At 37.5% G+C, this 21,646-nt stretch overlaps 12 protein-coding genes across 12 annotated transcripts; 8 read left to right on the top strand and 4 right to left on the bottom strand.

The window, feature by feature from the left end:
* Positions 1-256: 256 nt before the first annotated feature.
* On the top strand, positions 257-1,436 carry FDP41_006419 (uncharacterized protein; the record flags this gene model as incomplete). Its single annotated transcript, XM_044710052.1, has 2 exons — positions 257-371; positions 736-1,436. 2 exons carry the CDS (start codon positions 257-259, stop codon positions 1,434-1,436), a joined length of 816 nt encoding a protein of 271 aa, XP_044559100.1.
* A 762-nt stretch (positions 1,437-2,198) lies between these two features.
* FDP41_006420 (uncharacterized protein) lies at positions 2,199-3,521 on the top strand (the record flags this gene model as incomplete). Its single annotated transcript, XM_044710054.1, has 1 exon — positions 2,199-3,521. The coding sequence occupies one exon, from the start codon at positions 2,199-2,201 to the stop codon at positions 3,519-3,521; it is 1,323 nt and encodes a 440-aa protein (XP_044559101.1).
* Positions 3,522-3,948: 427 nt separating this feature from the next.
* On the top strand, positions 3,949-4,971 carry FDP41_006421 (uncharacterized protein; the record flags this gene model as incomplete). Its single annotated transcript, XM_044710055.1, has 1 exon — positions 3,949-4,971. One exon carries the CDS (start codon positions 3,949-3,951, stop codon positions 4,969-4,971), a length of 1,023 nt encoding a protein of 340 aa, XP_044559102.1.
* Positions 4,972-7,020: 2,049 nt separating this feature from the next.
* Positions 7,021-8,243, top strand: FDP41_006422 (uncharacterized protein; the record flags this gene model as incomplete). Its single annotated transcript, XM_044710056.1, has 4 exons — positions 7,021-7,045; positions 7,193-7,675; positions 7,819-7,939; positions 8,036-8,243. 4 exons carry the CDS (start codon positions 7,021-7,023, stop codon positions 8,241-8,243), a joined length of 837 nt encoding a protein of 278 aa, XP_044559103.1.
* A 139-nt stretch (positions 8,244-8,382) lies between these two features.
* On the bottom strand, positions 8,383-9,396 carry FDP41_006423 (uncharacterized protein; the record flags this gene model as incomplete). Its single annotated transcript, XM_044710057.1, has 1 exon — positions 8,383-9,396. The coding sequence occupies one exon, from the start codon at positions 9,394-9,396 to the stop codon at positions 8,383-8,385; it is 1,014 nt and encodes a 337-aa protein (XP_044559104.1).
* A 231-nt stretch (positions 9,397-9,627) lies between these two features.
* Positions 9,628-11,747, bottom strand: FDP41_006424 (uncharacterized protein; the record flags this gene model as incomplete). Its single annotated transcript, XM_044710058.1, has 2 exons — positions 9,628-10,527; positions 10,608-11,747. The coding sequence occupies 2 exons, from the start codon at positions 11,745-11,747 to the stop codon at positions 9,628-9,630; spliced, it is 2,040 nt and encodes a 679-aa protein (XP_044559105.1).
* A 206-nt stretch (positions 11,748-11,953) lies between these two features.
* FDP41_006425 (uncharacterized protein) lies at positions 11,954-12,589 on the bottom strand (the record flags this gene model as incomplete). Its single annotated transcript, XM_044710059.1, has 1 exon — positions 11,954-12,589. One exon carries the CDS (start codon positions 12,587-12,589, stop codon positions 11,954-11,956), a length of 636 nt encoding a protein of 211 aa, XP_044559106.1.
* A 154-nt stretch (positions 12,590-12,743) lies between these two features.
* Positions 12,744-13,430, top strand: FDP41_006426 (uncharacterized protein; the record flags this gene model as incomplete). Its single annotated transcript, XM_044710060.1, has 1 exon — positions 12,744-13,430. One exon carries the CDS (start codon positions 12,744-12,746, stop codon positions 13,428-13,430), a length of 687 nt encoding a protein of 228 aa, XP_044559107.1.
* A 1,885-nt stretch (positions 13,431-15,315) lies between these two features.
* On the top strand, positions 15,316-16,707 carry FDP41_006427 (uncharacterized protein; the record flags this gene model as incomplete). The annotated part of the gene is made up of 1 exon (XM_044710061.1): positions 15,316-16,707. The coding sequence occupies one exon, from the start codon at positions 15,316-15,318 to the stop codon at positions 16,705-16,707; it is 1,392 nt and encodes a 463-aa protein (XP_044559108.1).
* Positions 16,708-17,014: 307 nt separating this feature from the next.
* FDP41_006428 (uncharacterized protein) lies at positions 17,015-17,980 on the bottom strand (the record flags this gene model as incomplete). The annotated part of the gene is made up of 1 exon (XM_044710062.1): positions 17,015-17,980. The coding sequence occupies one exon, from the start codon at positions 17,978-17,980 to the stop codon at positions 17,015-17,017; it is 966 nt and encodes a 321-aa protein (XP_044559109.1).
* A 717-nt stretch (positions 17,981-18,697) lies between these two features.
* FDP41_006429 (uncharacterized protein) lies at positions 18,698-20,004 on the top strand (the record flags this gene model as incomplete). The annotated part of the gene is made up of 2 exons (XM_044710063.1): positions 18,698-18,782; positions 18,923-20,004. The coding sequence occupies 2 exons, from the start codon at positions 18,698-18,700 to the stop codon at positions 20,002-20,004; spliced, it is 1,167 nt and encodes a 388-aa protein (XP_044559110.1).
* A 156-nt stretch (positions 20,005-20,160) lies between these two features.
* FDP41_006430 (uncharacterized protein) lies at positions 20,161-21,429 on the top strand (the record flags this gene model as incomplete). Its single annotated transcript, XM_044710065.1, has 1 exon — positions 20,161-21,429. The coding sequence occupies one exon, from the start codon at positions 20,161-20,163 to the stop codon at positions 21,427-21,429; it is 1,269 nt and encodes a 422-aa protein (XP_044559111.1).
* Between the last annotated feature and the right edge of the window lie 217 nt (positions 21,430-21,646).

The following is a 21,646-nucleotide window of genomic DNA, read 5'->3' on the forward strand; positions in this document are numbered from 1 at the left end:
GTAATTTGGATAACTGTACACTAATCTTGCTCATGAAAATTCCACACGTGAAATTTGTGCCAACTGTTTTACATTTTATTGGGATGAACGGAAATTGGTAGACTCAAAACCGAAATACATTCCAGACAAATATATAGAGATAATTCCAAATTTTTCTGATGAAGAATTGTATTTATTGCAAGAGATCAGTGAGCTAAAATTGAGAGATTTATCACATGTTCACCATGGCTATCTAGATCGTCTCATTTTCAATGGCATGCTGAATAGAGAACAAGCAAAACAAGCGATTTTAGATTTAAGTGCAAGACAATACAAAGCAAGTCAACAAGAAAAAATTAACAAACAAGACTTAACTTTTTTGATTGCCAAAGGTGGGAGTGGGAAGACTCGTATTATGTCTGAGGTAAAACAGGGATTGATTTTATTTCCATCATTATCAGGAACGTTAATGGAATCCGATGCCAAATTTGGACCAAATAACAACTGTCTCATTACCATCATTGCGACAAGAGGATGTCGAAATTATTATGAAAGAGCAAGATTTAATAGAATTTTATACACCAAAGTATCAGATTTTTTGGAGTATCATTCACATTCTAAATATCTAGGCACAACACATGAATGAAACAAAAATAAGCGATATTTACGGTAATGTTGTGAAAGAGGTGTATAAGATATATCAACCAAACGATGAAGTAGATGCTTATTAATATCTATCCATACTTACTCTTTCAGAATTTCCATATAGCACTCACAAAGCTCTCAAATATGAAAAGAGAGTTGAAGAATTATCTGGCCAAGGCAGAATTTACAAAACTATTGACCATATTGGAATACCACTTCTTGCTATTGATAAACTTTCAGAATCAAATGAGAAAATTCCAAAAAGCTTATTCAACGACTTTGTTTATACCTCAACAAAACCGGATTGGGAAAAATTTGAAGAGCTATGTTTGAAAATAATTACCTGCAAACTGAACTATATTCTCAAATTGAAACCAATTGAGCCTGTAAATACTTTTACTGTTGGTGAACTTTTTCAAGGAGCACATATGACAGATATGCTTGCTCATATGACTTTGATTACCAGTATTGGCATAAAAGCCTACTACCGTTATGTTGAAGTTGTAGAGACAATTTCTAAATCACTCATTCAAAACGAAAACATGAATAATGTAATCACAAAGGCAAAACCGAATCAACAAGGTATTGATGGATTTTTGCCTGTATTTGTTTCTGGTGGGAGGAAAGTGTTATTTGTAGTTCAAAATAAGTTTATGAATGATGATTCACAAATAAGGACATTCGAACCCAAACAATTATGTGATTATTATAACAAGGCACTATTGGATATTGAAGGTTATGATATTTATCCAGTAATTTTTTCGAGAAAAAAGTCTCTGATAACACAGCCAAAAGTGTTACAACAGGAATAATTCCAACTTCAAAAGAGAAACCATGTCCTAAATTAATTTTGGTTTCTGGAGACTGTTTTGATGCCTTTTTCCATTCATTCATTGCCAACATTCTCAAACTTAGGGAAAAATCTTATGAGGAGTAAAATTTAAACATCTACCATTCAAGCACAGCTAATTATTAGGTGATCAATTGTTATCGTTATTAAAATGCCAATGCGTGACGTATTGATTGATCGGGACTAAGAGAATTCTTGTGTTTTATTGTTGACAACCATTGTTATTGTTACCGATCTTCTTTATGTGTATTGGTTGTGACTGATATTGCTTCATTTGCCAAGGCTTTTGGTTGTTAATGAATTTGAAATTCATGAATTTTCAGAATTGATCATTTACGACCAAATGACCATCATTTCACAGGAATACCAGTGAATCATTAGGATGCCTTCATTCATAATGCTTCTCAACTCTCAGCACATTATTCTCCAAAAAAGTGGCCTTATACTTAAAAGTCCTCACACATCCACCAGCATTAAATAAGATTGGAAGCCATAAGAAATGATCGTATCTATCATCACAAGAATCATATTAACAAAACGATGGATTGTTGACATTAATATTTTCATCTTGTTTCACATCATGATTCTCTTGATCATTCTCCACTTAGTCATGCATGTACCCGAAAAAACAAAACGGTTTGACATGATTTGTATCTTCTTCAATGTTAGGATTCGGAAATTCATTAGAATTCCATTTCAATTACAAAAAAAAATATAAAAAAAAATGCAAACCGCACGTCCTTTGTGTGGTGAAGGCTTTCATTCCACCAATGAATTTGCTCATCCAAAGTTGCATCTTGATCCGACGGCACAAGATACCACATCATCAGAAAATAACATGTACTTTTTTGATTCGTATACGAATGAAAGGAATCGGAATGCGGAACAGCAAACTAGTCCGATGATGCATGAATATTCATTTAAAATGGATGATCGAAATGATAATTGTTCATCATCATTAATTTCGGCAGATCATTTGAGATTGTTGTTATTTAGACATCAAAATTTGAGGGCCTTCAATTCGAGTTTAAATATGAATAATAATAGTAATAATAATAATTCTAATGAGGAACAGAGATGGGATTCAAAAGCCGATGCATCCAAATGTTCGAATCACCTTGATCATCCATCTCCTCTCATTACAGGCAGTGCCGATCACATAAATACAACAACTATGAAACCTGTACAATCAAAACTTTTGAATGCAAATAATCAAGAAAAACCAAATATGACCCAAAAAGGACTCTCGTGCTTGGAACCAAAATGGTTGAAGCAAAAATTTGAATGTGACATGGCCCGTTCTTCACCTACTCTGAAAACTCCATCAAATGAAGATCTTGATCATCAACAACAATCACTAACAGCCCAACCTGTACACCTCACTAACGTCAACCAACCTAATACTATTTCGTCCGAAAAGAAACCATCTGCAAAATCAACACAAACTGCAATTTCCAAATCAAAGAAAAAATCTAAAAAGAGAACCATTAATACCAACCCAAAGAGCCGTCAACATGCAACCATAGAAAATTCACAAAAATTGAAATCCTTCAATGCGGTCATGATCGATTTATTTAAGGACTATACTGAACAATCACCACATGATTTATCGCTCACCACAACACACGACAACAGTAGCAACACACTCTACTCAAAAATTAGCAAAACTCTAAAAAGATTTAATTTCTGGTGGAACAAGTGGAAGAAGGAATTCACTGCAGCAACCATTCATCAATTTCTGAGATCGTACGATCCTCTCATGAGAACCTTTGAATGTCTTCTTCTCTTCTTTGATGCCTTTCACTTTCCAATGTCTGTTCGTCTCTTCACACATCGAGTTCGACACTTTTTCAATCTCATTTTCCAATTCTTATACGCCTCTCTCTTCCTCTTAGAAGAAAATTCAGAAGCAGAACGAGAATTATTGATTCACAGTAACAATAATTATTACAACGACTCACAAATCTACCAAACCGATCCATACTATTACTATGACGATGTCAATTATTATTATCATCAAAATCCCACAGGAGATCCCTTCACATAATCTTCACATCATCATCCTTGATCATTGAACGCTCATTCCACACGTCTATAGAGGTAAGATAGTTACTCCCATAAAGAGAGAAACAACAAGCAGTGTTTCATCATGGAACGAACGAATGAGAAAGTCATTCCTCTCAATAATTGTGATTCCAAGTGTTCCTAACGGTCAGAAAATTTTTTTAAAAAAAAATTGAGGCAACCATTTTTTTTGGAGCCTTACAATAAGACGACGCGCACACCTGAAATTTCTCTCTCTGTTGGAAAGCCTTATCTCATTGTTCGGTCGGTTACGGAAACACCAGTAGTGATTGTATACAACAGCAAGAACAACAACAAGACGATCAGTATTAGCTAGATCAGGCATAAAATAGAACATTGATATCTAGGAGTGTATATGATTCTTGTGCGCTGTAGTGAGATCAAAGATGATGAATTTATCTGCAACGAGCAGTAGTAGTAATAATAGGGGTAGTGATGTTGGAGGTGGAACTATCAACGTGAATAATATTGTAAATAGCAACAATAAGTTGGCCGAGTCGAGAACGTCCTTAAATCGGGATCATATTCTGGCAACCATGAATCATGATTTACAACTTTCTCCTGCCGGCTCCGAACGGATAGAAAGGAGGAGCCTTATGAATGGGCTCTCAACTCCACAACATGGAAGTAGTGCTATGAGCAGCCCTTCCAAGAAATCCATACAAGTGAGCCCTATCGTTGAGAGGTTGAATGCTGTCAAGACTAGTGCTCAGACGTTCAATGGGGACCTCATGGAAGATTTGACAGCAAAGAAAGAAGTAGAACAAACAAAAGTATTCGAACTGAGAGATACAGTGGCAAAAATTGAAAAAGATCTCACGGTGGAAATGAGGAAACGAGCAGAAGGCGATAAGGTTTTACAAACTTTGTGTGATAATAAGATTAACACTGTACAGGATGCCATTGAAAAGAAAATGAATGAGAAATTTTGCCAAATGCAACTAGTGATTGATACACTTTCGAAACGTGTGATCAATCTCGAACAATTACTGGCAGAAGAAAAGGACTATGCATCTAAATTTTCCAACACTATGAAAACAGGAGTTATTGGACAGCTAGAAGAGCTCAGAAGCATGATTGAGGAAGAGAGAATGAACAGAATGGAAAAGGAAGCACAATTGACCAGAAAAATCAATGATGAATATTTCAAAGTTTCACAAAAACTAGAAAGTGAAAAAAAGGCTAGAGAATTGTTTATAACTTCAACTAGAGAAGACATGGAACGAGTAGAACAAGCAAAGGCAAGGATTGATCAAGATTTCAGAACTAGGATTTTCGAAGAGGTGGACAACTTAAGAGAGGAACTAAGGCGAGAAACGGAACAGCGAGAAATTGTCGATGAACAAATTGTAAATTCTCTGGACACGATCATCAAACAAGTGCATGACTCTCTGAGAATGGTGACCAAGTAAACAAGACATTCTGTCTCAACAGATTTCAATATTTTCGTGAGTCCAAGTGAAGCCAAATCACTCTAGTACCCGATGGCATCCATCACAGACTATATGTTGCCACTTCGAAATCGTGTTGGATTCAACAACGACTGAATTGAACGAAGAATCACACAATAGGGCTAATACCAACATAACTGACCAAATCAAAAGCATTCCCAAGAATCACTCGTTCCTCTTTCCAGTTTTTAGAAGTCCGACGAAAATCACTGCATGAACTTGGTGTCTTTTGTCTCCACCAGCCATTTCAAATTTACCTGTCACAGACTTATCCTCTAAACGGGCAATAATTTTTCAAAAATCTCTGGTTCAATCTTCGTTTGGGCTTGTTCAGCTTTAATGTTGTCCAACATTTGCTTCTCAAAGATGGGTGGGTGGGGTCCATTGAGGAACATGAGAATAGCAGAAAAATCCATCTTATTGTGTAAATTAATACCCACAGTGTGTGTTCACTTGTCATTCCTTTACAATGACTCACGACTTGAATATGCGATGGCAAATCGGTTGCTTTAACGAATATGCGATGGCAAATCGGTTGCTTTAACATAACTTTTAGGAGAAAGTTCAACGGTGCAAAGCCCTGTCTTTGGATCCTTTTGAATCTCGTTCATTAAGAAGGTCGTTGGGATATATAATAAACAAGTATCAACCATACCGGAGAATAGTGGTTCATATTGGATATTTTTTTGATGTGACTTGAAGTTGACAGCTTGTCAAATTACAACAGCTGGTAACAAATCGTTTGAGGAGAATTCTGGACCGATTATTCCTAAGAGTATTGCACATTCAAAATAACCTCTCAATTTTTAACAAATAAAGACATGTCGCTGGCCTGCCAATTGCTTGATTTCGTTTTTTTTGAGAATGGAAATTGATAATATTAAACGACAAGCAATTTCACTCAATGTCCATCAATAGAGTTGCATTATGGCAGAAAGTGCCTTTCGAATCTTTTCTTCTGTGACGCTTTTTGGATTGTTTTTCCAAACCCAATAGAATTTACTGGGTTTTTTCATTTCATCCACCATGTCTGAGCCATATATGAGCCTACAAATATCATCGAGTATGTGGGTCTTATTTCTTAAACTATACAAACGATCCAAAAAAGGAAGAGGGTCTGTAGAAAAAACAAAATCAAACACTCGAAAACTTCTATTTGAGATCATGTATGAGAATAAATCCTGTTTGACAAGATGTAAAACCTTTTCATGTGCAATTTGTTTAAAAATGTAGTCTTCTGAATGTTTTTCTCTCGAATTAAGGATTTGTTTATTCTAGCTTTTCTGTAAATGTATTGCTTTTTAAATACTCTGAACGTGATCAAGCTTTTTGTGTCCCCTTGATGGTTCGAATAATCATTTAAAACAGATCCAAAAGACCAATTTTTGAAAATGAATTTCATCTCCTTTCCATCTATTTCAATGATTTTATATGGAGATTGTTTTGGTTTTTGTTCTTGGTAGATTCTATTTTCTAAGCGCGATAAATGTTGCTCCCACAATTCATAACTCTCAAAAAAGATGATCCGAAAAATCTCTCTATTCAATAGACAAAGTTTCATGAGAATTGTCTCTACATCGCAATAAGATAGGATCTCTCGGATCATGTCATGGGGTAGTTTGCTTTGAATCATTTTTTTTGTGGTGTGATGAGTTAATAATTTTTTATTATAATTTTTTAATTTTGAAAATTGAAAGACTTCAATTTGATTTGATGTTGAGCAAATAATTAGGCCAAATTTCAAATGCAAACTTTTCCAACTCAACTTTAGCCATCTCTATCTCAAGTTTGCCTTCCTATGTCATTCTCTACCGTCGTTTGGTGATGCATGAGCATTTTTAGTTGACATTTTTGGCGCATACTTTACAAGAAAACTTTTTAAAGTCTTTGGAGAACTCTTGCGTTAATAAAAGTCATACAAGAAAACTTCATCCCATTCTCTGATCCCAGCAGCACACTTCAAGTAATTGTTTGCACACACTCTTTTGAAGAAGAAAATTCCAAAAAAAAATGCTTTTTCAACTCGACGCTGAAGGTAGGTGAGAATGAGTGTGCACTAGACCAATCCTCATCATCATCACTCTCTCTCGGAGGGAATATTTTCAAACTCAATATTGATTATGTTGGTATTGATGATTAATTTTTGGAATGATGATGTTTTTTTCATCACTTACATGTAAAGCCTTCCGTAAGGTTCATCCATTGGAATTTTACAAGAAATTTCTACCAGAAGGAATTCGTCCCGATGGGCGATCGCTCAATATGATCCGAGAAAGCCTCATTTCAAGTGGTTCATTACGAAACTGTGAAGGCTCTTCTCTCGTAAAAACTGGAAATACTAGTGTCGTATGTGGTATAAAAGCTGAAGTCATGATTCCGACTGAAGAAGCTCCTCGAGATGGACGAGTGGTGATATCGTTTGATTTTCCATCCATTTGTGCATCAGATGTCACAGGAAATTGGGAAGAAGTGAATGAAAGAAAATGTACCATTCAACAGAGATTAGCTTCTGTTTTATATAATTGTGAAGTTTTGGATTTAAGTCAGTTGTGTATTGAGGAAGGAAAGGCTTCATGGGTTTTATATGCGGATTTATATTGTTTGGAAAATGATGGAAATGTTTTTGATGCGGCATTGATTGCATTATTGACTGCATTGAGAAATGGTAGGTTTGAAATTGAGAACCAAAATGTATATTGTGGAGATTTCTAATTGAATATACTTTGTGGATCATGGATTGAATGTCATTGAATTATTTTAAATGTATATTGGAATATTTGTGGAATTGATGAACATGATGGATTTTAGTATCACTTCCAAAGGTTGAAATATCCAAAGATGAAGAAGCAATTGTAACAGATGAAAAGGCAAATCTCAAACTGAAACTTAATCATTACCCAATACCGTTATCTTTTGGACTACTTTCTGAGTAAGTTTTAACACAATTTTGAGTGGATGGAGTTTTAAAATTGGGATTAATAATCACATTGACGATAACCATCCTTTCTATTTGCATTTGTAAAAGCTACATTTTAGTGGACCCTACAAGCGAAGAAGAGTCACTTCTTTCTTGGAAGCTCACGGCCGTATATAATGAACGCAAAGAATTATGCATGCTGTTCAAACCTGGTGGTATCCCGATCAGTCAATCCTCTTTAAAGTACTGCATGGAGTTGGCCAAGAAGCGAACGGACAGAATCATTACCATGATCAACAATAGCCTTTCAAACTAACAATTCAAACCTAGAGAACAATAAATTATTAACATCTCATTAGCATAACTTGCAAGAGATTGCTAACGGGAAAAGCATCTCAATTAGTTTGGTTATTATCATTTAATAACATTCACAATTTGCTGTTGTTGAGGATTGCTTAAACTTTGTTTTCAGGAGAATTATCATTGCTTGAAGAGGATGTGGCAACTTGTTCGCTGCTTTTTGGAACAGAAGTTTCTCTACCCTTAACAATTGTGTAAGCCATACTACCAAAGATTGAAATGAAGGTTCCCAACACACTCACTGCATCCAACTTGTCTCCAAATACAACAGCTCCGAGTAAACTTTGAACGCAAGCCTTACAGGTTCCAGAAATTGTGTGAGTCAATGAAGAAGTGACATTAATTTGAAGGAATGTTGCAACGTTAATCAAATAGCCCAAAATACTGCTCACAATCAACACAAATATGAAACGTGGCTCCTTAATGTGTGGACTTGCCAATGCTTCACCAAAATCACCTGTAACCAAACAAATCACAGTCAACAAGATGGAGCTTAGGATATTGTTATAAAGCATGAGCACCCACTGATTGCTCACCAATTGCATTTTGGATTTCACGAAAATTCCATACAAAGCAACAAACGCGCTCGAGAGAAGTCCATAGAAAACGCCCAACCAAGTAAAATCAACCTTCTCCAAATTTGCTTTTCCAATCACTCCGATAATGTATCCTGCTAATACAACTCCACAACAATATAATACATTCAAGCTTGTTGTTTGTTTGTGCAAAACATAAACAAACAAGGCGGTAAAACAAATACTCAAGGATCTAGCAATTTGATAAAGTAAAACATCGGCGACTTGCAAACATAGATTGTTGAATACAAGCATACCAATGAACAATAACGATAGTGGAGCAATCTGCTTTGCTTTCTCCGATGAAAACTCTGGTTTGGGAATAAAATTCGGAAACAAAGGATGAGATGCCGCTTGTAACACAACAGCAAACACCAATTGCACCAGAGTCATCGTCATGGCAGGAAATTCATATTCATTTGAATTCAAAATATATTTGTTTGCAAATACAGTTGATATGGAGATGATAAAATAGAAGGCCACCGCTCCGGCAATGATGGCGTTGGAATGAGGCTTGTCGGTGCTGGAGGTCATTTTTTTTTGTTTGCTTCAAAAAGCTCAACTGTTTTGACCCATAGGATAACTCTTTGATGAGTCTGACATCTTGATATTGGAATGTAGTTTGGTTGTAGTTTGGTTGTTGTTATGATGAGCAATTTTAATGGCACTTATCCTTGGAGTGTGGACAGTTCCCATTGTTGTTGAAAATAAATATTTGAAACCATTTGTCAAGAGAGAATCATGTCAACCGTAAAAAGTAGAACTTCAATCTTGTTCGAGTTCGGCTTCCACTTCGTCTTCGAAATCTTCGTCGGCTTCCTCTTCGTCTTCATAATTATCCAACATTCTTCCAAGAATTTCCTTGTATTCTTTCAATTCGTCTGGCGAGAGATTGTAGCGATAGGTGGTGAGTCCTGAACCTCCCACAGAAAGTGAGGCAGAGCTTCCGCTTATGGTGTCGAAATATTTGGTCAATTCATGGATATGTTTGCTAAAGTTTCTACTGTTTGAAAGATGAGTACCGAAAGGACATGTCTCAACTCTTTCATTTTCCTCTTCTGAGGATGCGTGTGAACGAATGAGTCCATCTCGTCTCAGTAACGAGTTATTGAGATATTGAGGGAAAGTAAATGGAAGCTTAAAAGGTTGATTGACATGGAAAGCATGCTTTGAGAAACAACGTGTCTGATTCATATAGCCCTCGATCATTTCGAAATGAGAATTACATCCAATTAAATGTTTGTGCTTTTCCAATTCTTCTCCTCCGAATCTCTTCATTCGAATTTCGTCCAATTCCTGCAAATCACTTTGGTGATAAAGTGGCACGTTGACAGGTGTCAATCCACGAATAAGGAGTGATTGAGCAAGAGGATCATGAGCATGAAAGCCAGTAGCGATTTGAGAAAGAAGTGGAACAAAATGTTCGTTTTGATGAATAGGCCTAGCACTTCGAAAATGTTGGAAAAGTGATGTTCCTGCTTTGAATCGATATGGAAATGCGAGGTTAATGTTGACAACACGTAGAGCGTTCAATGGTGACATTTCCTGGATTAATGTGTAAAGATCCGTTTGCTTGTTATTTGAAGTACCATTAAGGCGATAAGATAATGAAACTGAATCAAATGCAGAAGCAAGAACTGAGGAAGCGTGATACAATTTCTTTGGCTGCATTTAAGAAATTTTCAAATAATCCATAAGATGAATGAATTGGATATCAAAAAATTGTGAATGTCATGACAACTTACATTAAAATGATGCGTCATATATTCGCTCACTAAAACACCCGGTAGTTGTTGACAAGTGTTTGGGATGAATAAGCTTGTGTTTTGATACATGTCTGCGTAGGTGAGACATGTATTCATGATAAATTTCAACCGATCCTGATCGGATGCAAAATCTGGAATATATGGTGATGATGCATAGGAGATAATTGGAACCTTAGTACCGATTTCATCTTTGATGAGTTGTGCGAAGTCACTACAAGTCATGCCCCATGCATTGAATGAATCTGTGAATACTTGAAAGCCATCCAAAGTGTCACATTCCTCAACAAAATACAACAGTTGAGATGTGAAATCATCATATTGATCACTGCTAAATTCTCCATGCAACACTTCTTTACCTGTTGTGTAAATATCAAAAGGGCTGTCCATAGCAAATGGATTCATTGGGTTGGGAGAGTTTAGAGCGTTGTAGCTGTCCTCTGCAAATTGGAATTGTACGGGCTCACAGATAGTTTTCGAATGAAAATCCACTTGTAAAAAGTCGCTCCACAATGAAACATTTTCCTCTAAATCTTGCTCAATATCTGTCCGTGTGTATTCCTTCTTGGGTTTCTTGGGTTGTGGTTCAAAATGTTTTGCAGCTGAATGTGAAGAAGCTTGTTTGTTTGCATGAAATAAATGATGGTCATCACCTTCCTCTGTTTGTTCATTTTCATCCACAATCAACTCTCTTGTATGTTCATCAGCTGCAAGGACGTTTTTTGTAAATTTTGTTTGTCTCTTAGTTTCAAACGTTCTTAATACTTCTAACTTTTCCCATCGTGTAAGATCCTTCTGTTGATCAATAAATTCGGGTGTGATGGACCGATATGGCTCTTCTTTATAACCTTGCTTTCTGAGTGAACCTCTTGACCCCTTCAGATCAAACACAAGAAGCCTCGGATAGAAGGTAGAAACATCATTTTCGGAATGAATTGAAACTCCCACTCCTCTCGATTCTCTGTACAAGACAGAGGATTCAATTTCAGGACGAAAATTAGGCACCATCGGATTATTCATGAGAGGTTGGAATTCATTCAACAGAGTTTGTTGAATGTTCCAATAGTGTGTGCCGATGAAATTGGAAAAGTGCCCAAATTGCAAAGTAACAATTTCTCTCATTTTTTAACAGGCCCATGATGGTTCGCCTTAACATAGGCCTATGGAATAGACATCTTCAAAGAAGAAGAGAACAACCCTTTTATTTTCCATTTGTATTTGCAATGATGTTGCAAATTATTGATACAACAGATATGTTGATGAGATATATGAACGCAAATTGATTGTTGTTCATTCTAATACTATTAATAATTACATATTCATCCCCTCTATTGTTGGCGTGGCAATTTTCCATAAATAATTCTTAGATCAGAGAATTGAGAAATAACGATTTGAGGAACGTTGTAGGTAAGGTCGTCTTTCTTGACCTCTCTGTATGTTAACTTTCCTTTTACATTGACAATAAATCCCTTCTTCAAGTACTTTTGGGCAGAGGTAGCCAGAACTTTATCAAAGGAAACAACGTTATGGAAGGTTGCCTGCTCTTGGATGGTTCCGTCCTTCTTTTTGATTCTCTCTGAAGTAACCACAGAGAAAGTTGTCATAACGCCATTGGGGAGTTGTCTGACAACTGGATCGCTAGAAACTGTACCGATGAGATATACTGAGTTAACGCTTCCTCGGATGGTCATAAAGTTTGGATCTGCTGGTGATTTGGCAGCCACAGTGGTATTCTCGGGAGCAGCACTTTGATTGGTTTGTTTTGTGGAAGCAGCACCAACGGTGGATTTAACGGTCTCAGCATACACTCTTGAATTATTGCTCGAGAAATGAGCAACAGAATTACCATGATGATTTTTCAAGGCTTGTTGTAGAGCCAACACATTACGAGAAGAGAAGGCAACCACACGGCTGCTGCTTGATCGGAAAGCCTTCAATGATGAGGAAGAGGTCTTGGCGAGCATTTTTTGTTTGTAATTTTGTAATTCTTCAAGATGAAGAAAATTTCATCAAGAGAGAAAGACAGATCAAACTCATCTCTGGGTTTATCGTTATATTTTGAATGGAATGGTGTTCTTTGATTTCATTTAAAAGAAAAGGAGATTACGAGTTAAAAAAATGAACTCTTACAACAACAACAACAGCAAATTGACATCTGCCATCTACGGAGGCTATGGATGCATTTATTTCATCACATCCATGCTCATGATCTTTTCACCCTTTCATTCGGCTAATATTCTGTTTCAACAAACATTTTTCGCCAATGACATGGATAATTACACAAGAATTATTTTTGATTTATTTAGATTTTCGGGAATGTTGATGTGTTTTCTTGGAGTTTTACTATTGTTGATGATGTTGAGAGTGACTGATAAGAAGGCTTTGGATGTTTTCAATTTTTCACTTTGGTTATTGTCCATTTTTGGAGTTTTTATTTCATTCTATTATTTCATTTTGAGCAAAGAGTATCGTTGGAGGGATTGGTCCTGTTTCACAATTTTTGGCTTCTATTGCATCAAGTGTGCCTTACTGAGCTATGTTTTATTTGGAAGTAATAAGAGAAGAGATTTTGCATCCTCATTGCCAACTCATTCTTATGGCCACAGCAGTGGTGGATTCTTTTCATCTCCACCATCATCTTCCTCTCTGTGGAACACTGCAAGTTTTCAATCGACCTACAAGGATATGAATTCTAACAGTAATGACTATTCTGGTAGTTATGGATATTCCCAGCAACCCTATTCCATGAATACCATGTATGGAAGCGTAGGAGGAGGAGGAGGAGATTTGAGACGAAGAAATTAATAATAGTATTTAATAATAATCCTAGCAATCTTAGCATGAGAGAACATTTTGAGCCCTTACATTCTCATGAGCGTTACCCGAAAACTGTACTTTTGCATGATTGATACTCAACCAATCATCATCACGAGGTGCTTTTGAGTTGTGAGTCTCAAATGTTGTCGCGCCACATGTGTATGGCATGCACGTAGGACTTTCATCATTGTCATTCAATATCCATAATTTAATAAACATTTCCAATTCATTCTCGAGAGATAAGGACTATTTTTTTATGGTTTTTATTCTCTGCGACACACGTTTTGAGCTGAATTGAGATTCTACCAATAAGGTGTTTAAAATCATTTACATGTTGTATGATGTGACCTCATGAATGGAACATGGTGTGCTGCCATGCTGAACTTGGCATGTCATTCATTCCAATTGAGGAAAGGGAGATCCCTCAATTCGAATCCTTTTTTTTGATCATTCACCTTTGCTTTCCAAAATTCCGTTTCTCTAATGCATCCTTCGCACCCACGTCTTGCCTTCACTTTCTAGATTCCACCATCGCAGGCTCGGGCCCAAGAGAAGTCAGAGGGACGAATTCATGACACCAAAAAGTCTCAAACCCACGCTCCTTGTCTTTCCATCTGCGACCGACTCCGAAGAAAGGTAAAGCCCATCCTCTCGAAACGGTTGAATATCCTCACAACGCAACCACAACAAACACACGAATTCGTGTGGTCGGAATGAATCCTTGCGACACAGTCGATTGACTTTGTGTTTAAATCCTTCAAAGAAAATCTCTCACATTCTCTCCACTCACACTTTATTGAAGTCTCTTCAGACCTGTGTTGAGAGAACCACACTTTTTTTCAAACGAGCTTTCTCTTCCAACAACTGTTGATATAAAATCAATCATAACACAGAAGAGCCAACACCTCTCTCGTCGCGCGCTCGGTTTGTTGTTGAGAATTTTCTCAAAAGTAGAAACCCAAGAGGGAAACCCAACCACACACTTTCTCAGGACAATTGACACTCTTTCAAAAAAAAAGAAGAGATCGATTCGTACTATAACAAAGAAAATTGCGGTTGTTGTGGTCGTTGCGATTCAACCACATCTTTCATCCTTGCCCTCATCCTCATCACCGCAAGAGAGAGAGAAACGAAAAACACCACCACGTCGACGTGAAAGCCTCGCGCACGTTCATTCAACATCAACACTACTCAATTTCCTACTCGACATCATCTTCCACTTTGAACGTTTTCAAGAGTGAGAGAAAGACGAGTCATTGTTGATAATCTATCTTCTCAACGACTCGACCATAACAAATTCCTTCCCATCAATTGTTGTCATCATTACGGAAGAGTGTTGAAATTCGTTCACATCTCAATTTCGTCATCATCGTCATTACATAGTGAGCTTGATAACCAAAACATTAGAAATAGTGGATTCTTATCGTTGTATTGATTCATCACTAAAACGATAATTGTCCTTCTAAATTGGTAAGTTTGTCCACTCGAGATCATTTTCTTGACACTTGACAATTATTTGGTAAACAATCCTTTTAATGAACAAACTTTGCATAATTCATATTTTTCTCTCTCCATGTTTTGTAACTTGCCTCTTAATTTGCTTATGATGATCATCATTCGAAATAATCAGCCTTTTCTCACACAAAACTAACTTCAAAATCACACACAAGCACAAAGTGACAGGCATCAAATCTTCACAGCACTTCACACACACTTGAACATTCACAAAAGATTCCACAGGGACCAAAATCAGCAAATTAATTCTTTTTCTCACGACCTCAGCAGTAACCACAACCACCACCACAATAACAACGAACGAACAACAAATCGAACAAAATCTCTTCTTCACGAAAACATTGTCACCGTCATCATCATGGGAAACACTTGCCTTCATCCTCGACCCGAAGAACATGACGCCAAGCGTCCACAACAACACAAGAACAACGACGGAGCGCCTCCTCTCTCCATTCCACTCAATAATATCATCACGGTCGATAGCGAGTCGGTTGTCTCGGATCCAAGTCAAACAGCTCCCAATTCACCTTCTCTTTCAAGAAAGATATTGGGCTCGAAACTCATGATCAAACTCGCTTCCTCGAATCGAAATCTCTCTAAAATAAGTATCGAGAAAACAAGATCTCCCAATTCACCCTCGTCGTCGTCAAACAATGGTGAAGTTTCACCGATTCCATCCGCCAGCAGTGTGGTCAATCGTGTGAATCGATCGGTCAGCGCACAAGTGGGAGGCTCCGGCACGAATGGACACTATCACTTGGCCGATGTGTTGTTTGATCCTGTTGGATTTGAATTTCTCTATAAATTCTCAAAGAAGGAATTTTCTCATGAGAATTTAGACCTATTGAAGGTTCTTCTGACCATTAATTGTGAGGAGTTTGCAGCCAAAACAAATTCAGTACAACACCTAATTAATAATCAAAAAAGACAATCCATGAAAGTGTTATCACAGCAAGACAAAGAGTTGGCATTTATTGAAGAAATGAAATCTGTGGAAGAGAGTTATTTAATTCCAGGAGCTGAATTTGAAATGAATATTGGTTTTTGTACATTTGCAGTTTTATCAAAAAAGAGAAGAGGCGGATTGGATGAATTCGCAAACTATTCGGGTAATTCGCCACGAACGATAGTTGGAAAGAGTAATCAAGACTTGAGCAGTATCAATAATAAGGACATCCTGAGTGGCAGTAACTCTAACGGCAGTCCAACTGACCACAACAACAATAACACTACCACAGAAAATGCACCAAAAGTGACAATAGAGGATGTTGTGACATCTCTGAATCAACAAAAAGACCAACAAAATGGTCACCACGTCAATGATGACACTTCCCAACAAAATGGTCATTCCTCAATGACTGAATCAAAGATTAACAATCCAGACAAAACAGAGACCCCAACGACTGGAGATGAAATTAATGAAAATGATCAAATTAATCAAGCTCCACAAAATGCTCCTCTCTCTGAAACTTCTATTACTATCAAGATAGATAGCCCTCCAGAAGAATGCAACAATAACGATACACCTACACCATCAACTCAAACAGAAGCAATCAAGGAAATCAACCCATCATCGAATACTACTTTTAATTTTTATAGAGCTCTTCATAAGGCTATGCTTGACGATTGTATGGGAAATCTGCATGACGTGTTTGTAAGGTTCATGGATTCAAGGGAATTTGATCACTACTTGGAAACACGATTGAATAGCTCGATATCTAATCCTTCTCAAGTCTTGAACGTTAAATGATTCTGAAGATATCAAGATGCTCCTGATACTCTTTTAATTTCCAATTTTTTCCTTCCAAATAATTTTGCGGCATTCATCCCTGGAGTAAAAGTTTACTCCAATTTTGTTCCAACAACGCAATTAATCGACATTGCTTCAAGTAAACCACTCACGTAAAGTATTATTTCACCATGACGACACTGTTATTTTTGCCACTCACACTCAGAACGCCACATTGGAAGACTGTTGCAAAATTTTACATTTATTGAGATTTGGAATGACATGCAGGTTTCAAAATTTTCATACAATCTAACTATTGCAACAACGATTACTTTTTGGATGGACCTTTGTAAATAATTTCCTCCCAATTTGCTGGCACTGTGTACGCTCCAGCTGGTGGCACCTTACTTGCTTCTTTCAGAGTCAAATCGAAAAATCTACTCGCGGAAGTGCTAAATGGGGATGAGGTGTTTTTTGTGACTTGCTTACAAAAATCAGAATACTTGCTGGTGTCATACGTGGTCGATGGAGGGGTGCATGATTTTGGCTCAACAAATCTTGGCGACATTGATCCAAAAGCCTTATTGTCTTTCTTGACTTTGAAAGTCGAAGTATTGACGTTGTATTTTGTTGGAGGAGGCGTCAAAGGGGTCGGTAATTTAAATCTGTCGACTGATGACCTGAAGGAGGAGACAATTCCATGCTTGAAATCCATTGATGAGGTCACTGGAGAATACTGAGTGCATCCAGGTGACGTTGGTTTTCTGTCCATTTCAAATTCTCTTTTAGTTGTCGTTTTGAAACTGACAGAGGCCAAATCTCCATGTTTTAAGTTTGGATCCACAACGTTGTATTTGGTTGGAGGAGGTGTCTCAATTTTAGGCTCCTTAAATCTTGGACTTTGAGATTTGAAAATGGAAGCAAATTCCTTCGAGTCCATTGACGAAAGGTTCATGTTGTATTTTGTAGGGGGAGGGGTCAAAACATTTTCATCTTTGAATCTCTCAGCTTTAGAAGCGCTCCAAGGCGAAGGTTTTGACCATGATTTGAATTTCATATTCTCGGGAGTCTTCCATGAGGCCCTAACATTCTCGGAAGGTGTTTTCTTGTCCTTCTTTGCTGGAAGAGTTGGGCTTTTACTTCTTACAGGAGTGGAAGGAGAAGACTTGGTATTGCTTCCCTTAGCCTTACTGTCATTGGATTGTTTCAAAACCTCACGCGGAGAATTAACTTGGTTGGTCTTCAATGGAGAAGCAACTTTCACCTCTTCCAAGTTTTGCAACGATCTTTCCATTGTTCAATAGTACAATCAGCAAACAGTTTTTGGTTTGAAATGATCAATAATACACGTGATGGGAATTGAGAGCTGTGCTTGTAACAATTTTCCCAATCAAAATATTGAAAAAGAAGAAACTTTTTACGACAAGGAACGAAGAAACAAGTTGAGCAGAACGATGATTTGGTTTCGCTCGGTCTCTCTCGATATTTGCAAGAGCCTAGCCAAAGAAATTGAATTGAATGAATTGGGTGAGTCAAAAGAATTTTTTTCTCTTGATTTTTCCTTCCTCAAACTCTCTCGGTGATGATTTCATTGAAAGCCATCAAATGTGGTAGCTGTAGATGAAATGCGCTGCGAGAGGGCTCTTATGAGGGTGTTTGAAAGAAAAATTTTGGCGCCACGTGAACCTCATTACCATCATTGATGATGATGATGATGAATGATATGAATCGTGCGTGCTCGGAATGAAGAGATAGAGAACAGGGAGAGATGAATTTGCTGTAAATTATGCTTGAACGTTTAGTGGAATAAAAACGTCGCTGCGTTTGGAAATGTCTTTTTGGCAAAGGTCTGTTTAGGGACGACGCTTTTGTATTGAAAGTATGGATGGATGTGTGTGGAGTTTCCAATGCATAGTACATGAATATTAAGGTAGAAACAAATGATGTTCACAACAATCTCGAGTGGACCAGTTGCAACCTCATCGCATGATTTGGCAAATCACGATTAAAAATGAAAGCCTTCTTGAGATCGTGTAAAGACTCTCTCAAGAACATTCAACACGACTCAATTCATACGATTTGCATTGGAAATCAAGGTATGTTTGTTGAATGGAAGAACAGTATCGGAATGGATTAATATGCTCGTAATAACAAACGGATGGTGATGAAATTAATTCTATCATTGTTATGATGAAAAAACAATTTCATTGAATAATGTGAATATTCTTGACGCCAGCAAGCGATTTGGATTCCATCATTTCGTCCATTACATATTCGTATGCTCTTTCGAAAAAGAATAATGTGAAAACGTTACCTATCGTGAACATTCCACAAGATGAGTATAATCTAAGAACCGATGCCACATGGTTTTTGGAAAAGTTTGGAGTTGGAGTTGAGGATTTAATTTTCTATCATCAAAATCCAACCTTGATTCAAATTCTTGAAAAATTAGCTCAAGAAAACACATTACGTGTGGTTTTGACAGATCACAACAAATTAGCTCCTGAACAAGAGGATTTACTTGGAAAATTTGTTTATGAAATTATTGATCACCATGCCGACGAAAAACACTATACATCAATCGTGACACCTGAAAAACGAACCATTGAATTGATTGGTTCTACCTGCACGTTGATTGCAGAGAAAATGTCACATGATTTTTTGAGCAAGGAGCGGGAGTTTTGTGAGGCTCTCCTTGGAACCATTTTACTGGATACTGTAAACTTGGATCCAAAATTTAAAAAGGTTACTCCAAAAGATGAAACACAAGCAAAAAGACTTGCTAATATTATTTCCTTTTCAAAAAAGGATCAAGATGAATTGTTTGAAAAGCTTTTTTTTGAAAGATTTAACGTATCGAAATTAAGTTCACAAGATTTATTGAGGAGTGACTATAAAGAATGGAAAATGGGTTCGAAAAATGTTGGAATTGCTACAGCGAAGAGATCTCTGGAGGAATGGCTCGAGAAAGATCCCAATCTCGTTCAATCCTTTAAGGAGTTCTTAGAAAAGAGAAAGCTTGACATTCTCTATGTCATGTGTGCCTACACAGACAAAGACAATCAGTTCAAGAGAGAACTCGCCATTTACTCTCCCGATACGACACACCTCAAGAAAGCTTGCTATTATCTTGTTCAACATTGCAAGGATAGTCTTGATTTGACGCCATGGTCTGTTTGCCATCTCACCAACCAACACAAAGAAGATCAAGTCCCACTCGTTTGCTCCTTTTTCACACAACACAACATGGCATCTTCACGTAAAATCTTTGCCGAAGTGGTTCGAAACATGTACGACCAGAACCTCCTACACTTGTGACACAAAATCGAATTAGTTATAATTCCGAGTCACGATAATTCTGGTGTCCCTTTCTTTAGGGGTGCTCTCGTTATTTGTGCAGCCACGTGAACAACAAAGATCTTTCACATTGTAAAATCTTTGACTTGACTTCCTGTTTTGTCTCTGATCAAAAAAATGCAACAACAACCTCCACAGTACGGACAAGTTCCTCCACAATACGGACAACCAGGTCAAGTCCCACAACAACAACAACAATTCGTACAACAGCCTCCACAATATTCTCATATGCAGCCTCCTCAAGTGTCTGGACAGCCAGGTCAAGTTCCACAACAACAACACGGAACCATGACTCCTCCACTGACTTCATCTAGTCCACAACCAGGACAAGTCCCACAACAAGTACCACCAGGACATCATTCTCCACAACCTTACGGAATGCAACAATCGCAATACGGACAAATGCCACCTCAAGGACAACAATATGGTCAAATGCCACAACAACCAGGAATGCAACAATCTCAATACGGTCAAATGCCACAACAATATGGTCAACAACAATATGGCCAAATGCCACCACAACAACCAGGAATGCAACAATTTGGTCAAGTTCCTCAACCACAACAATATGGTCAAATGCCTCCACAACAATATGGCCAAAAACCACAAATGCCAGGTCAACCACAAATGCCTCCACAACAATATGGCCAACCAGGTCAAGTTCCACAACAACAATATGGCATGCCACCTCAAGGCCAACAATATGGTCAAATGCCTCCTCAACAACCAGGAATGCAACAATCACAATATGGACAAATGCCACAACAATATGGCCAACAATATGGACAAATGCCACCTCAAGGACAACAGCAATTTGGACAAATGCCACCTCAACAACAATTTGGCCAACAACAACCATATTTCACTCCAATCCAACAACCACACAATCCTCAACTCAAAGTTTGGTTCGATGCTGTTGATATCGATAAATCTGGACAAATCTCTCCAAATGAATTGAAGTCAGTCTTGTCAAAGGGCGGAATGGATTTCGATCTGATCGTTGCTCAAAGAATGATCAAAATGTTCGACAAGGATAACTCTGGACAAATTGGCTTCCAAGAATTCGAACAATTGCACAATTATCTCATGAACATGAAGACCTCCTTTGAGAGAACCGATGTGGATCGTAGCGGAAACTTGAACGTGAATGAAGTCAAGTCAGCTCTCCAAATGTCGGGATATCAAATTAATCCACAAGCTGTTGATCGATTGTTCAGATGTTTCAGCAAGAACAAACAAGCTCTCACTTTTGCTGAATATATTGATTTCACAATCTTTATTGGAACCTGCAAGAATTCATTCCAATTATTTGACAAGCAAGGAAATGGAATGGCCACCTTTACCTTTGATCAATTCCTTGAAGCTTGTTCCTACATTTCACAATAATATTACGATGTGTATTGAATCAATTTGTAATAAAGGTAATTTTCACATGTGTGGAATTGTGAGGTCTTTTGGGAAGATTCATTGTTTCATGAAGATGACGATCATGATCTGTTCACGAGCGCATCGTTCAACACAGAGTGATCGCAGCGGAAACCCCACTCTAAATTTAGGCTTGAGTTCTCTCTGTTTGTGTGCGTAACCTTGTTGTTGTCTTTTT

This window comes from Naegleria fowleri (assembly GCF_008403515.1).
Source record: "Naegleria fowleri strain ATCC 30894 chromosome Unknown tig52, whole genome shotgun sequence".
Taxonomy (NCBI): Eukaryota; Heterolobosea; class Eutetramitea; order Acrasida; family Naegleriidae; genus Naegleria; species Naegleria fowleri.